A 15,714-nucleotide genomic window follows, 5' to 3' on the forward strand; every position below is an offset into this window, starting at 1 on the left:
AGGGACTGGCGAGGACAAGCCAAGGCTGGAAGGAAAACAGGACATGCATGGGAGCAGAGGGTGAGGAATAATACAAGTTGAAGGTCAAGAAATACATAAAGAGAAGAAATCGAACTGCAGTGAGAATGGAGGTGAAGCAACAGAGGAGGAGAGGCTTCCTCTGAAGGTGTTTGACGCAAAAGAAGAGACGATTTCCTCATCATGTTTTATTCAGCTGGTTTCCCAAATTCAAACAACCTGCGCCGGAAGAGCAACTTCGTCCCAGGATAGAATGACGAGAGGAGCGAAGAGATACCTGCCGAGTCTGTGATATCCTCCTGCTCCTCCTTCTCCTCCTCTTCACCTCAGGCCTTCCTCTCCTCCTCCCTCTTCTTTCACTTTACATCCAGCTTTAAAATTCACTGACTTCCTCCTCCTCCGTCCTGATAGCTCCTCTCCTCCACTCTCCATCTCCTCACTATGTGGATACCAGCTTTGCTCCTATGGATTCTTAATATCAGTCATTTGTGCTCAGGACAATACTATACAGACTATTTCCAGCCTGGAGACATGGGCACCGAGGTGAGACATTTCATTTCTCCATCATCTTTACAAAGGTGTGATTGGCCTGAACTCAAATATTGCTGCCGTTGTTTCTTATTGGAGCTAAACAGCACTGACGTTATTACAAGATGCTGCCATACAAGACATAAGAGATGAAAAAAGTCACCAGCTCTCAACTCCGCCAGCATCAAAACACCAAATGAGAGACTATCTCTTTTGAGGACTGCTGTTAGTTAAGCTAGTAAAACTCTATTTACTCAGGAAGTCTCATTGAGATCAAGATGTCTTTTACAAGAGAGACCTGACAAACACAGTATGTGTATGCAACATCCTAACAAGACAATTCAGTCACACAAAGATCCATCCGGTGGTTTATGGGTAGTGGCAGCTGCAAGAGCATACAGGATATCTCTTTAATCCAGCGTAGAGAGGAGAGTGGATTGTACGATGGTTCTAAAAATCCAACCATTCAGTTTTTGAGTGAGCTGTTCAACAAAGTTTTTGTAGGGTAATCTTCTATCTAACCAAAAAAAATGAATCTATTCTCATATCTATTATGATTACCTAAACAGTTAGGATCAGAGAGGGAATATCATAGGTCTTTGCTCATGTGATAAACAAATATTTTGTCCTTTCTGGCATCTAGAACAAGCTCTAAATGAATAAAACATTTGTAATGCAGTAGATCTGATGGCATACAAGTTGTTATCCTCAGCATAAAAATGGACATTGCAATGTTCTGTTAAAAAATTTAATATGTGTATAAAGATAAAGGTCCAATTTGTAAGAAAGTTGATTTTTGAGACTCATTCCCAATTTGTCAAACACCACTGCTTTGGGATGACAGCCAATCCAACCTACAAAACCAAAGCAGATTAAATAGATTAAATAGCAGGAGGCCTAAAATTTATCCTTGTGGAACACCTTTGACTTGACAGAGGTCCAATTTGTAAGAAAGTTGAGTTTTGAGTCCCATTCCCAACTCGCTTTGGTTTTCCAAACTCATCAAATACTAATGCTTTTGGATTGTAGGTCGGGTAGTCCACCATCCCAAAGCATCAGTATTTGGCGAGTTCGGAAACCCAAAGCGTCACAGTTGGAAATGAGACTCATAAATCGACTTTGTTACAAATTTAAAACAAGACCTTTAAAACAAGAAACACTCTCTGGCTCCATATGCATTTCTCATTTATAAGGAATGGGATGATGTGTCAGCCCTCAGGACTTCTTCAAGATCAACAGTCATAGTAGGCAAGATCAACAAAGATCAACAAAGATCAACAAAGGCACTGGCATGCTATATACGCCACAACCCAACTATGCAACGGATGGTGACTTAGGCACATGTAACTCAATTTGCTGGTTCTTAGTCTGTTTGAGCGTCAACCACACACGTCTTTGGTATTGGTCATTATTGATATTGGTAAATGATTCAGCAAATTTGAACACCGCATGAAATGAAGATGCAAATTTTTTTGCCACCAGATGGGAATGTTTTTATCGGCCTCTTAGCTCACATGGTAATGAAAAAGATGCAAATGTTCTCCAATGTTAATTTGGCATATGTTTGTCTCACAAACACAGTCATATATAGTGACATTCCTGTTCACTTCAATTCTATGCAAGCAAAGGAGAAAATAAAAAACGCCAAAAAGAATTTGCATATCAGCTTCACGTCGATGTCAAGATTGGTAAACTTCATTGGTGAAGTCAAAGCCAGACGTATGTGGGGTTACCCCCGTCAAACAGACTTCAAACCAGATCTGTGTGCGTCACATTCAGCACAGACTGTCTGGGGGCCACAGTAGCTCGAGACTTGGCTTGGGGACTGGAGGATAGCCCATTCAAGACCTGCTCGGACCAGTCTATACGGAGTGTGGACTAGTACTAGCACCTCCTGAGCATTGCCGAGATATAGTTCCTGTTTGTACATATTTATAGATATCCAAAGTGAGTTAAACATTATCCCTAAATGAACACCTTTATCTACATATCACACATTGAAACTATTGGCAACAACAGAAAAATATGATTAGAGGGAGGTGTAAACAATCATCAGCACGGATGTTAAGCAACTCAACAGACCTACAAAGAGTGCAGCACAAGGTTGCTTTTGCCTAACGAGATATCCACAATGCCAGTTGCAGCGGTTATTGTATTATGAGCCAGTCTAAAAAAGGTCTGCTGTGGGAAAAGCATATTATTTTCCTGACATCCTGAGGTGAGCAGTGCTCTGAGGAGTTCAGAGAGGCAGGAATTAGAAGGCTTAGATATAAGCCGATAGTTGTTATGGTCACAAGAGTAACCGCCTTTATGTAACGTGTTCATCCCACCATCTCTGAGACACTTTTTCCTTCAATACACATTTAAATTAAATTGACCTCAATTAACTTGCAAAAACACTCCTTGTTTTAATTATCCAAAGGCTTTATTGCAATCCATCTGACTACAATTGAGTCTCATTTCAGCCTTTTACAATGTTTCTGTGACAGTCTGTCTGTGTAAATGCATCACTTGCTTTCATTTGTTGTCTTCTTTACTGTAAATGTTGTGTGTGAGCCAGCCAGGAAAGTATTCGGTGTTTAGTTTCAAGCTCTGTAGAATTCTGACGGATGGCCTCTTCTGTGGAAGTGTCTCTGTGGTTGGCTCAAAAGCTTCCTGACAAGCAGTGAGTCATGATAATCCATCAACTTTCACCAACTACAAAAAAAAAAAAAAAACGAAAACTCTGTGTTTGTGTGTACAGCGACAGCTTCAAACATAAGATGTTTATACTGGAAGACAGAGCGAGTGACAAATGTATGGGTGTGTGCATGTGCGTGTGTCTGTGTGCCAGAAGTATCTAATGACGGTCGTTCGTCCATCATGACCTCATAATCCCACAGGGATGACCTCATGTCATGTGATCATTTCACAACACAAAAAGAGAGAGAGACCAAAAGAAAAAAAAAAGGAAATGTGGGAAGAATGTGGAAAGAAAGAGAAGAATCCATCCTCAAGTGTGTAATTACAACAAGTGGAGATTCTAGCGGTGTAGTATTTCTAAACATGCACAAATGCAGTGGTTTGTTCAGTTTAGTTTTGATTATGCCAACGATTCATTTGGATGGCAGTGCGTGATTGCCTGTTGTAGCATAATGTTACTATTGCTGTTATTGTGGACTATGCAGTTATTTTGGAAAACTGGTAGTTTGATGCTTTGGCAATATTGCTCCTGAAACTTTAATGTCAATAAGCCCCCAGTGAATTAAATGGGCTTTTGCTAAGCTACAACCATGCAACACTTTCCAAAATAATCATTCGCATTATCATGACTAAATTTGACTAACTGACTGTTTTACTGCAGTTCTGCATGTAGTTTGGCCAAGTGGCGTTGACATATCTAGATGTCCAAGATGAACAAAGCACTCACACATGTGTTACTCAGATTGGGTAGTGACAAGGAGAATAAACATTTTATGTGATGAGAAAGTAATTTCTAGCCCTTTAGGGTTGGAAATATCGTCGGTCGGTCGGATGAATGGTTGGATGTTTGGATGGTCAGTTGGTAAGTTGTTTGGTTGGCTGGCTGGTTGGTTGGTCAATTGGCTGGTTGGTTGGTTGGTTGGTTGGTTGGTTGGTTGTTTGGGTGTTGGTTGGTTGGTTGGTTGGTTGGTTGGTTGGTTGGTTGGGTGTTAGGTGGTTGGTTGGTTGGTTGGTTGGTTGGTTGGTTGGTTGGTTGGTTGGTTGGTTGGTTGGGTGTTAGGTGGTTGGTTGGTTGGTTGGTTGGCTGGTTGGTTGGTTGGTTGGTCTGTCGGTCCAGTCCTTTGATCAGCCTAAAATATCTCTCTTATTTTGTTCAGACATTCATGGTTCTGAGAGAATAAATCCTACTGAATGTAGTGATCCCCTGACTTTTCTTCCACCACAAGGTTGACTTTTGTGATAGTGAGTAAAATGTCTCAACAAATACTGAATGGATTAACATGAAATTTGGTACACCCATTCATGCCCCCCTCAGGATGAACTGAGGGGGGCAAAGAACTCCTTTGATGTTTTATCTCACCAATCACGAGGACAAGATTTCATCTGTATAATACATGTAGCTGCAAAGTAATGACATTGGCCTCGGTTGTACCTAGTGTTAAGTGCTAACATGATGGACTCAGATAGTGATGATGGTAAACATTATCCCTGCTAAACATTAGCATATTAGCATCAAAGTCCCACTGTCCATCTTCAGAGCTACTAACTTGACCGTAAACTCTTTACTCTTAAAGTCTTTAAGATCTCGTTGAAAAAAACAAAATCTGTTTTGATGTCATAAGAAAGGAAATAAGGCAAAATCAAGACAGTAAGGGGAGGTAAACAGGAGATGGAGAAGAAGGGAGGACAGAGAGAGACTGAAGGAGGAGAAGATAAATGAAGAGACTGACGACTACAGAGATCTGGTTTCTGTTTAGGTAATGCCAGCTGTACCAGGCTGCTCCCTCTCAGCATGGGAAACCAAACAACCACCCTCACTGCCAGGAGGGATTAATTTGTGACACTCAAAACGTCACAACTTTCAGCTGACATTTAGTTCCCCACAGATGATACAGAGGCCTCTATTAGACGGACCATTACACAATTACCATTTTATCATTCATCTACTGTATTTCCACTGCGTAGAACAGAGTCATCTATCATTGCGGCAGGAAAATCATTATGGGGATGACTCACAGCGGGGAAGGTTTACAGAGCGATATCTACTATCAACGGAGACTTCCTGCAGGGGCTGTGTGCACCACATAAAGACCTCTTTATACAATAATATAAATAATAATGTGGGTGTTGGCTGAGCTTACAATCTCTCGTCTGTTTGGTCCATTTAAAGCTGCAATTGAGGTCTCCCCCAGAAGGAAACTTGAGTAGTTTAACTTGTCATGCAGGGCACATTAAGGAAGGGTACCATGAAAGGTCATCCCAAAAAAACTCATTGATAAAGTAACCAAAGAGAGAATAATGAATGAATGACTTGTATCCATTGCCTTAAGTGGCATTGTGTACGTACTGAGTGTAACTGCTGTGAAAGGGAACCACAAAAATAACAGAAAAGAGCAAGATGAGTAAGTCATAAAGAGTGCACAGACTTTATAACTTCCTTGTGTACTTGAATGGAACAATGTGTGTGTGCAGATGAGGAGAGGACACCCATAATAACTAACAGTAGCCAACAGCAACATGTTACAACACATTGGCAGCTGAGGTATTCACTGTTTATCCAGCTCAAACCAGCAAAGCTTAATCTGTAAATACTACAGTATGCGATAACTTTACCCGAAAAAACACAACATTTGTCGTTTGTCTGTATGATTCTCTCCAGGGCCCGGCGTTGTCAGATGACCAGCCCAGTTTGGAGACGGTGACGAGCGTGGATCAGCTCTTGCAGCTTCTCTACCCCGAATACAGCTTGCTTCAGCACTGCCGGAAGAAGAAATGGCAGAGCGTCTCCTCTTCATCATCTTCCCCCTCGTTTGCCGCCTCATCAGCAAGTCCTTTAATCCAGTCTGGCGATGAGGACGTGTGGGGAGGGCGGGAGGAGGCGCTTTACAGAGTGGACGGGACTTTGGCGGGTAAATATTGAGATATTTCCCACAAAATAGAGGTTTCTGAGATAATAGACTTCCAAAATGTGTCATACAAACTAGACTTGATCAACTGAGGCCTTCTACAAGGCTTCTTCAACAGGCTAGCATCTGTGTTAGCTTCTCCGACAGGCTAACATCTGTGTCAGCTTCTCCGACAGGCTAAAAATCAAAGTTAGCGTCTCCAGCAGGTTAGCATCAGTGTTCATCAGTGTTCAGTGTAGCATCATTCCTATCCTAGGATAAGAGTTCTGTAATTAGGCCTCTTGTGTCCTAAGATCTCATGTTGATATTAAAAAAAATGAAAATTTTCAACGTAGCCTTTTCGTCAGGCCAGTCTGCAGTATTTTAAAACACTAGACTGGAGATTTCTCTGCACTGGAGAGACGGATAACAAGTAGGTGGTAATGGCATGAGATGAGAAAAGAAGCCTTGTTGGAGAGACAGCTGGAAAATGAATATTTGATACAAGACTTGAGGGGGGTGATGATGCCTGCCATCACCCAAAACCACTCAGAACAGATATATTCAGTCCTAAAAGCTCTCTTGTATCAGAAAACAATTACTTATTCACACATGTTTTCAGTCATCCTCGAGGAGATCCAGCGGACCTCATGCCAGCCCAGAGAGGTGTGTGTCGAGGTTGCCAAAGAATACCCAGAATCCACCAGTCAATTCTACCTCCCTCGCTGCGTGGCGCTGCATCGGTGCGGTGGATGCTGCAACAACGAGGCCTATTACTGCACCAATACGAGTCACACGCTTGTCAACAAGACAGTAAGTGGACTCTCTTCTGCTTTTCTTGTTTCCACCCTGTTTTTCCTCTTTTTAGCACTTTGTTGTGTTGGTGCTTTTTCTCCTGTTACACTAAACTGGCCAGAAACCAATCGACCCAGTTACGTAACACACTCATCTGTATTACATCCCACCCTGCTGCAATGGGACACCCTTTGGCTGCAACTGGACGAGAAGTCAATATGATCCAGTCACGCACAGTTGCTCAATCTTGCAACCATTACATCAATTTTTTAGCGGAAACACTATGAAGGAAGAAGAGGAAAAACAAAAGACGCACTGTTTTATTACATAATCTACAGCTTTGTACACACACCTCTAACCGTCGTCTTTCTTCCCGCCAGCTGATGGAGCTGTCCCCGCCCAGGATGGACCGCTCCGTTGTCATGGTAACCTTTGTCAACCACACCTCGTGTGAATGCGTCTCCAAGCGACCGCTCCACTCCATCATCAGGCGAGCCGCGACGGATCATCTGTGAGTGAGAGTGACGCGCGTTTACAAACAACTCTGAGTGATTTGGTCTGTATCCATGTATTTATAATGTGTGCGTGCGTGTGCTTTGCGTGTGTGTAGGTGTTCCCCACCCGAAGTTCCCTGTGCCTCGGGCTCGTTGTGGGATCCAGTGAACTGTGTGTGTGTCGCCGCGGATGCCATAAACTACTCTGAGACTGGTAAGAGTGTGTGAGTCAGTTTTTTGGTCAAATTAATCAGTTTCCTGTGTGGCAGCTGCATGTTCACCTCATATGACGTTGAAGGGGTTTTAAGACGTTTGTTATTTTTGTGACCTTTCTCTAATTTTTGGTGGTTTTTCTTGTGAAATACTGGAGACTTTCAGCTCTTCCGGCCTCAAAAATCCGTCAAATGAATCACGAGGCAACACTCTTTGACTGGTGGACTTTGTTCGGAAAAACGACACAGAAGTGCCCTCTTGAATGCTCCTTTGGTAGATAACATGATTATGTGCCCTCTATGGTGTCCTTCACGCAGAGAAAATGTGATAAAAGACCCTCTAGGGTGCTCTTCCAGAGTGCTGGTGCCCTTTTTATTTTTTCCACCCCTGCCCCTCAAACATCCTGAGTCCGCCACTGCACTTTCATTTGAAGGGGCCAACAAGGTGTGAACCAGATAATCTTTCAAGCTTGAAAGATCTCGTACTCATCAAATGCTTGAAAGCAGTGATCATTTTGGCATTTAAAATCTAAGCAACAAGTCAAACCTGACCCGAACCCCCTAACCCCTAACCCTTATCCTTACCCTAACCCTAACTCATCGCTAAATACAGCAGGCAGACCAGCTTTTAGATAGTAGGACGATACAGCAGCAGGCTCGAGATCTGACACAAGACAGCAACAACACCAGGTGATTTCACTAATGGAAGTGGAAACCACCTGCTGCAGAGTTTGGAAGCAGTGAAAACCTGCACAAGCCCGTCCTGACACACACTCCCCAAACATAAGAAGAAAAAATTTGCTTTTATGTCCAAACGTGTGCTTTTAAAAAGTGGGTACTGTTCTCCTGTTGCATTGCTAACTACTGAACAGTGCTAATAAACCATGCAATATGTAGCAACACCTTACTCGGGCAGGTTTTGGGATGTGAGCCAGACTTCAATTCGATTTCAAAGAAATTCTTCTTCACCGCCACAGCCAGATGATGATGATGATGATGATGATGATGATGATGATTCAGCCGGCAAATGAAATGATCTGAAATGACTCCCGCCTCAGGGAATGTTTATTAAACTGTAACGTGAGAAACAAAAGTGTCTTTCTGACATGTTACATGTTCAGTCACGCAGTGAACTACAGTGCTTTCCATTCCCAGATACTTTATACTTTTCTAATAATAAACTGAGATACCTTATGCATCATGTGGTTTAAAAGAACAGACTGCCAATAGATACCAATGGGAGAGAGTCTGATTGATTATACATACAAACTCATTTTGAATATATGTGAACATTTTGGACATAAGAGGGCAAACATGTCAAAACGATCTTTCCTGGCTTAAAACTGATATTTCCACAGAGAAGTATTCTCCTCGAGGCATGTGGCGCTACAAAGGACTTAAAAACAGAAAATGCTAGCTTCTTTGCAAACACTGCAATCACTGGTGCTGTAGCTGCTTGCCCTCCTGGCATCAATGAAACAAGGCTCTGGCTGCATTCCAATACCTATTCTCCCAATATGTTTAGAAGAAGAAGAAATCCTTGTTTATACAATCATACTCACTTCACTTGTCACTGGCTAGCTAGCTTGCTATAATTGAAAAGAAAAGACCGGATTTCAATTTTAGCTTCGAAGAGTCGAAGACAATAGTGGAGGAGTGGATGTATATACCCATTAAAACAAGGTCCGGGAATTTTAAAGCTAACAGGCTCTGGTCGGTGTTAGTTTCTCAAACAGGCTGACGTCAATGTTAGCTTCTCCAATAGCCAAAAATCAGTGTTAGCTCCTCCAACAGGATAGCATCTGTGTTAGCTCCACCAATAGGATAGCATCTGTGTTAGCTCCTCCAACAGGATAGCATCTGTGTTAGCTCCTCCAACACGATAACATCAGTGTTAGCTCCAACACAATAGCATCAATGTTAGCTTCTCCAATGGCTGAAAATAAGTGTTAGTTTCTCCAACAGGCTAAAATCATTTTTAGCTCCTCCAACAGGCTAACATAAGTGTTAGCTCGTCCAACACGATAACATCAATTTTAGCTCCTCCAACAGGCTAACATGAGTGTTAGCTTCTCCAACAGACTCCACTATGGATCGTAAGGATCTTAAGTAAATGGACTGTCACTTGAAGTGACAGATGGACATGCCAACGTTGCCATCAACAACAAAGCTAGAAAAACATCTAAATACCGTTTGTCACTTTCTTTCCATGTGGCTTCCAGAGGCGCTGAACTCAGGTCTGCTGGCTCTTTGTGGACCCAACAGGGTTCTGGATGAATCCACCTGCGATTGTGTCTGTCGAAACGGGCTCACCGAGGACAGCTGCGATCCAGGCTGGAAACTGGACCACAACACCTGTAAGTTACTGAAAGTATCTCACATCATACTGTTGCTTGTAGTAGTGGCTGCAGTACTCCCGCCTTTCGTTCTGTGACTTTGTGACATCACCATGTCACATCACATTTGCATAATCTATGCCTAAGCAGCTAGTTTGGCTGTAAGAATTAATTTAGCACAGCTGCTCTGTTGTTATCGGTGCTGGCTCAGGTGTGTGTGAGCGGACCAATCAGAGGAGACTGGGTATTCTGGAGGGGGGGGGGGGGGGGGGGGCTTAAAGAGACGGTAGCTAAAACAGCCTTTGAGGCAGAGGGGGAATACAGTGCTGCAGTGCTGAGCAGTATGAGAAAACTGATCTGTTTTTTTGAGAATTGACAAATGTAAACCTATTGTAGTAGTAATTAGGAACCTGAAAATGAGCATGTGTAGTTAAAGCACTATAGCTACTGTACATCTGGCCTTGGTTTCAAATTTACTGTAAATACACCAGAGAAGAGCTGTCATTCTGAAAGCAAGCAGGCAAGATCGAGCCAGAAAGCATAAACACAGATAAGGGGCAACTCTCTGGAAGTAGCGCCGTAAATATCTGCTGTAACAAGCCAGAACCCGACCGCCAAATATTTAGCCCGACAACACAGCCAGATGTGCACAACGCAATATCTGATTAAAGTTTTGTTTTCGGTTTGTGTTAAAACTCTTTCTCCCCCCTCAGGTGTGTGCCGGTGTGAAGGTCAAGGTGAGGGGAAGTTGTGCCCCACCGGCCAGCGCTGGGACGAGGAGCTGTGCGGCTGCGTGTGCGCCGCAGAGTGTCCCAGGAACCAGCCGCTCAACCCAGACACGTGCCTGTGTCAGTGCAGGGAGAGCGAACAGTCGTGTCTGCGGCTGGGGAAGAAGTTCAACCGCAACACCTGCAGGTAGGCATACGAGGAGGCCGGGATCCTGCTGAAGTGTTGTTAAGCAAAACTCTGAATATCTCAGCTCTGAGCTCCCCGTGGAAAGGAGTGAGCAAGGAGATAATGTCTCCTTTGGGGGATCAAATTATCCCAATTTTCCACACCCAGAATCTCCGCCAACTAGACCCCGAACTTCCCTGTGCCTCAAGCCAAAAAAGCCAATAAGCAATAATCAACTTTCTTGCGCATACACAGGGAACAACATTAATCCTGCTGCTTCATTGTAACCTTTAATCATCAGTCTTTCCATTTATAGCAGCTAGAATTTGTTGCCACATTGTTTGCACATGTGACAACACCCCGTTAAATGACGTCAGTCCTGAGGACAACAACCTCCACTCATTCAATCAAAGTTGAACAGCCCGGCTGTTGCATCAGAACAATTTGAATTATTACTTCCTCTTCCTCTACTTCCACTGTTGCGTAAATTAAAAAAATAAATGCCCTGACGTAAACCCCAAGTTCCAGTAACTTTACAGCTGCGCTGCATCGTAATGGTGCCAAAAGAGGGCCTGATCTCTTGGACAGCGATGACTGCGATCAGTGTGTTCAAACAAATTGGGCAATAAGGGCCAATAACTGCTGTATCGGCTTGATTGATTTCAACAGGATTTTACTGCTATTCTTCAATGATACAGTCATTTGCTTTGGTAATGCCCGCTTGTTACCTGGCAAACCCTAGTCTGCGGTCAGCGCGTCACTCTTTTGGTTCCACATAATCTGTTGGGGTTAACTGAGTTTACTCTTTAAATCTCTAGCTCAGTGTTTTGGAAAAGACAGTCGCTAAGGAAAAGACAGTTCCTGGGTTACAGTAATCTCAATGTAGAAACAAGAAAAAAGGGGCGAGGGAAGGGTAAGAAAGGCAGTTAGACGAGGAGAAAGCAGGCAAACTCTCAATGGACACGTCAAACATTCCAAACTCGAGCAAGAAAAACTTTCTTCCTCCATTTTCTTTAGCTCGCATGTTTCAATATGACCTTTTATGGACACAGGGCGCCTAAACATTCAACCGTGGTCTCAGCTGCATGCATGCGTGTCGTGGTTCCCACAGCTAGCATGCAAGAGATCAACCTTTGTCTGACCCAAGAGGCCTGCAGGGAGACAGACAGGGAGACGGGGTGAACTTGATGACAGTGAGCAGAGCAGCCATCAGACAGGCGGGAAGGCTCGGAGACAGATGGACCGACAGGCTCGAGGAAAAACACACAAGCAGACATGAGCTTTGATATGAGTGATTTCTAATCGTGGCTTTACACACGTGGGAAAGTTCACGGGCATACACGCAAAAACCAGACCTTTGATGGCAGAGTTTCAGAAACTCTATGAGCAAGATTTCCTTGACTGTTCACGTAATCATCGTACTTTTATCTAGAAAACTAAGTAGCCTAACAACAGCACTCATCAATGTTAGCCTTTCTAGCCTATAAACCGTTTACCAAGTGGAGAATTAAATATCTCAAATTTGGTTCGACGACACAAACTAGTTCTCAGATAGTAGTTAGTAGTATTAGTAATTACTAGCTATATATCTTCCCACACTAAGCTAGCTGCCAGCTAACTGAATTAGCCAGCTAAAGCCAATGCTAGCCTGCTAATACATGACTGGAAGAGGTACAATGAAGTGTGGTCGACATTTCTGACCAGACACTTGATTAAATTATGTAAACTAATAAAAGCTGCATCACATTTTAAAAAGAATTAACACAACATACCTCAAGATGTAAAACTTCGAGCCAAAAATGTCTAACTAATGCTAGCTAGGTTAGCGTAATCCTGTCAACAAAACACATTTTTAGAAGCTAGAGCTAGCAATGCTACAGTGAAGCAAGGTTTATGTTTAAGTGTCCTTAGGCAAACAATTTACAGGTCTTTACCTAGCTAAAACTAATAAACTGTCAAAGCTAACGTTAGCTTGCTAGAAGCAGTATGAATTAGCCTACAAAACACATTTTACAGGAAGTAAACAAACTATTTTATCAGTAACTTAATATATCTTCTTAATAACTATACCATTAATAACTTTACCATTACCATGCAAATCTACTAGCCACTTGTGCACATCAACAAAATAAGTGCCGATTGCGTGCCCTGGCTAGAAGTAGCACAATTTTGCTTTTTGAATAAAGCAGTGAGACGTTATCATTCAAGTATGCAGGCTCACGCTCCTCATTCTTTTCATGATTTTGTCTATTTTTTCATGTTTGATTCAACATCTGGTCACAGGAGGTGGTACAACAGAAGACCATACACCTACTGTGATTTTGAAGAAGACAGTTCCCAGAATTTGGCCACTTTCCTCCCCTCTGGAGAAAACACTCCCTCTTTTTTAACAGAGCCGTTTGATGCACGCACAAACTTGGATCAGGGTTTGTCCAAAAGGGATGTTCAGATCTGAATGATCAATAGCTTTCATGCCAAAAGGATATAATCTCCCCTGTGTCTTCTTTTTATTTTTTCTCATCCTTTCTACTTGGCCTCCCTCTTTCTATCTCCCCCTTGATCTTGCTTTATCTGGCTCTCCCTCGTCTTCCTCCCTCTAGCTGTTACAGGTTGGCTTGCAGAAACGCCAGAACTGTGTGCCCGCCTGATTTCTACTACAGCCCCCATGTCTGCCAGTGCATCCCCAACTACATGAGGTGGAATTAACCAATCGCATGCAGACAGAGGAGCAAAAACTGCAGATCGCCCTTCACCACGCGGCCTGAAATTAAGAGGGGCAAAGCAGGAAGAAGTGCCTCTTGACAGGAGGGCAGGAAGGTGGAACTACACATGTACTGGATTACAACAGACTACAAGCAGCACTTAAGGAGTTTTATTAGTGCTGTCTGTGCTCTGACTCAAAGGAGGATGGGAGTGCTTCCCAGTGAAACAATAAGGCCAAAACAGCCATCCGTTTGCAGTTAAACTCATAAAAAAAGTGAGTAATACTCGCCAAAGAGAGAAAATGACGAGAGATATTTGACTCGTTGGGACTTCGTCATTACATGCGTTGGCCTTTAGCCCAACACTTATAATCCCATCCTGACTGGAAGCGACCAATCACACCTGGAGACTGTGTAAAAAGCGTGACAGGGCAGGATGGATGAATCAGACCTGGAGCAGAGACATCGCACTTGACAGTGCGAAATGGAAAGTGGAATAAAATAATAAACAGACCAGACTCCACGTTTTTTTTGTTTTTTTAAAATAAGCTGCCGGCAACTTCACATGTTGGCAGCCACGAGTCTTGAGGTATTTGAGAGGTTGAAGGATTTTGTAGAAAAATCATGTAATGTGATGTGGCCGGGGCCTGACATCCCCTCTTTTAGTAGAGGTGGGAACGTTGGTGGTCCTTTGATTTTGATTGTGTCGAACAGATTGTGTCTACTGCAGCGCTACTGAAAGGAACACAATGAAGCTGTTGTTGCAGCTTCTTTTTTTTTATTATTATTATTATTAAAAATGTCTTTTCACATAAAAGTCTCCCCTCAGCCAGGAGAGTAGAGGTTTAATGCCAGACCCTGTTCAATTAAACACTAATTTAAACACTCCCAAACAGCTATTATACCCTCCAGTTTCAACTTGCCTCCACTGCAGCGCTGCTCTTTGAAGATTTAACTCACACATGGCTGAATCCAATCATGACTGATGGGAGCACTTGGGGTAAAGCTCTAGATCTTCTAATAATTTAACTTTACACACTCGTAAGTAATATTATTTGTAAATATTTAAATCTCTTTCATATTTAAAAGTGATATTTTGAAGATGGAATCATGTGTTGATGTAAAAAATGCTGTATTTAAATCACTATCTTATCTAAATATTGTTTTCAAATGAATCTATGTACATGTCTCTGTTCTCCAGCAGTTTTAATTATTATGGAGGATCTGAATTATGTCTCCGTCTACTTTGCCTGCACTGCAAAAGATTCATTTTAATAGCTCATTTAGTCGCCTATACAGCTTTTTTTAAAAATGATTATAGGGCTCAAAAGTACATTAAATGTTAGGATAAAGATTTATTGCAGTGTAAATGATTGTAGTGTTTGTGCTTAATGGATGTCAAGAAAAATTCTTTCATCATGCTACTATGAAATATTTAAAGTAGTTTTGAAGTATTGATTAAAAAGCCTGTCAGACTGATGTTTGTGTCCTTGTTTTGTTGATGTTGAATATTGTCCAGTATTTTTTTAAGGGTATATTGGCAGCAACAACCTGTGTTGTCAGCTACTGTATGTTATAGTTAAAAAATGTGAACACTCTTTTCAGTTTATCACGTTAAACTTCAAAAACATTAAAGGTGCCATATGTAAGAACTGAAACTAAAATGTTGGATGTTACGATGCTACGTTAGCATGCTAACCAGCTTACCCCATCCCGTTCTGGTCCAAAGCTCCTGCACTAACATGCTCCCAGAGTCTTAATGCAAGCTGCACAGCTAATTGAGCTAACTTGCTAACAGTAGCTACAGTTAGCAGCTACTCTGGTGACGCTGTGGTATAAGTCACCTAACTGAATGAGTAATGTGCATCGCGCAACAAGGTTTACCTAAAGTTAGCTAACATTAGCCACCATGTGCTAAAGTCATACCAGATGAAATCAGGCTGTAGGCTAGCAGAAACAGCTACAGTGTTTGTTTCTTGCCTATGAATTAAACTTTTCATTTGTAAGAAGGAACTATGGGTAGTTTATTTTCTGTACATTTTTATCATCCTGTTTTGTGGCAGCGACAGTCTGGCTGGGGTGTTGTCGCTAAATGCTACGCTACCATTCAGAGAACTACTGTTTAGCATTAGTTAAACTAAAAGCTAAGTAGCGGTAAAAGTAGTGGT

General features: G+C 42.4%; 1 protein-coding gene across 1 annotated transcript; it reads left to right on the forward strand.

Annotated features, from left to right (window-relative positions):
• Nucleotides 1-459: 459 nt before the first annotated feature.
• On the forward strand, nucleotides 460-13,550 carry LOC141020375 (vascular endothelial growth factor C-like). The gene is made up of 8 exons (XM_073495426.1): nucleotides 460-561; nucleotides 5,888-6,137; nucleotides 6,736-6,926; nucleotides 7,289-7,419; nucleotides 7,519-7,616; nucleotides 9,837-9,971; nucleotides 10,664-10,865; nucleotides 13,445-13,550. Exons 1-8 carry the CDS (start codon nucleotides 460-462, stop codon nucleotides 13,548-13,550), a joined length of 1,215 nt encoding a protein of 404 aa, XP_073351527.1.
• The last annotated feature ends 2,164 nt before the right edge of the window (nucleotides 13,551-15,714 follow it).

The sequence above is a fragment of the Pagrus major genome, chromosome 24 (genome assembly GCF_040436345.1).
Source record: "Pagrus major chromosome 24, Pma_NU_1.0".
In the NCBI taxonomy this organism is placed as follows: Eukaryota; Metazoa; Chordata; class Actinopteri; order Spariformes; family Sparidae; genus Pagrus; species Pagrus major.

Bases quoted from the DNA above. Each gene is read 5' to 3' on its own strand.
- LOC141020375 (XM_073495426.1), top strand. From the start codon at position 460: ATGTGGATACCAGCTTTGCTCCTATGGATTCTTAATATCAGTCATTTG. The intron at 7,617-9,836 runs GTAAGAGTGTGT...TGTGGCTTCCAG, and splicing joins CATAAACTACTCTGAGACTG to AGGCGCTGAACTCAGGTCTG. The intron at 9,972-10,663 runs GTAAGTTACTGA...CTCCCCCCTCAG, and splicing joins GAAACTGGACCACAACACCT to GTGTGTGCCGGTGTGAAGGT.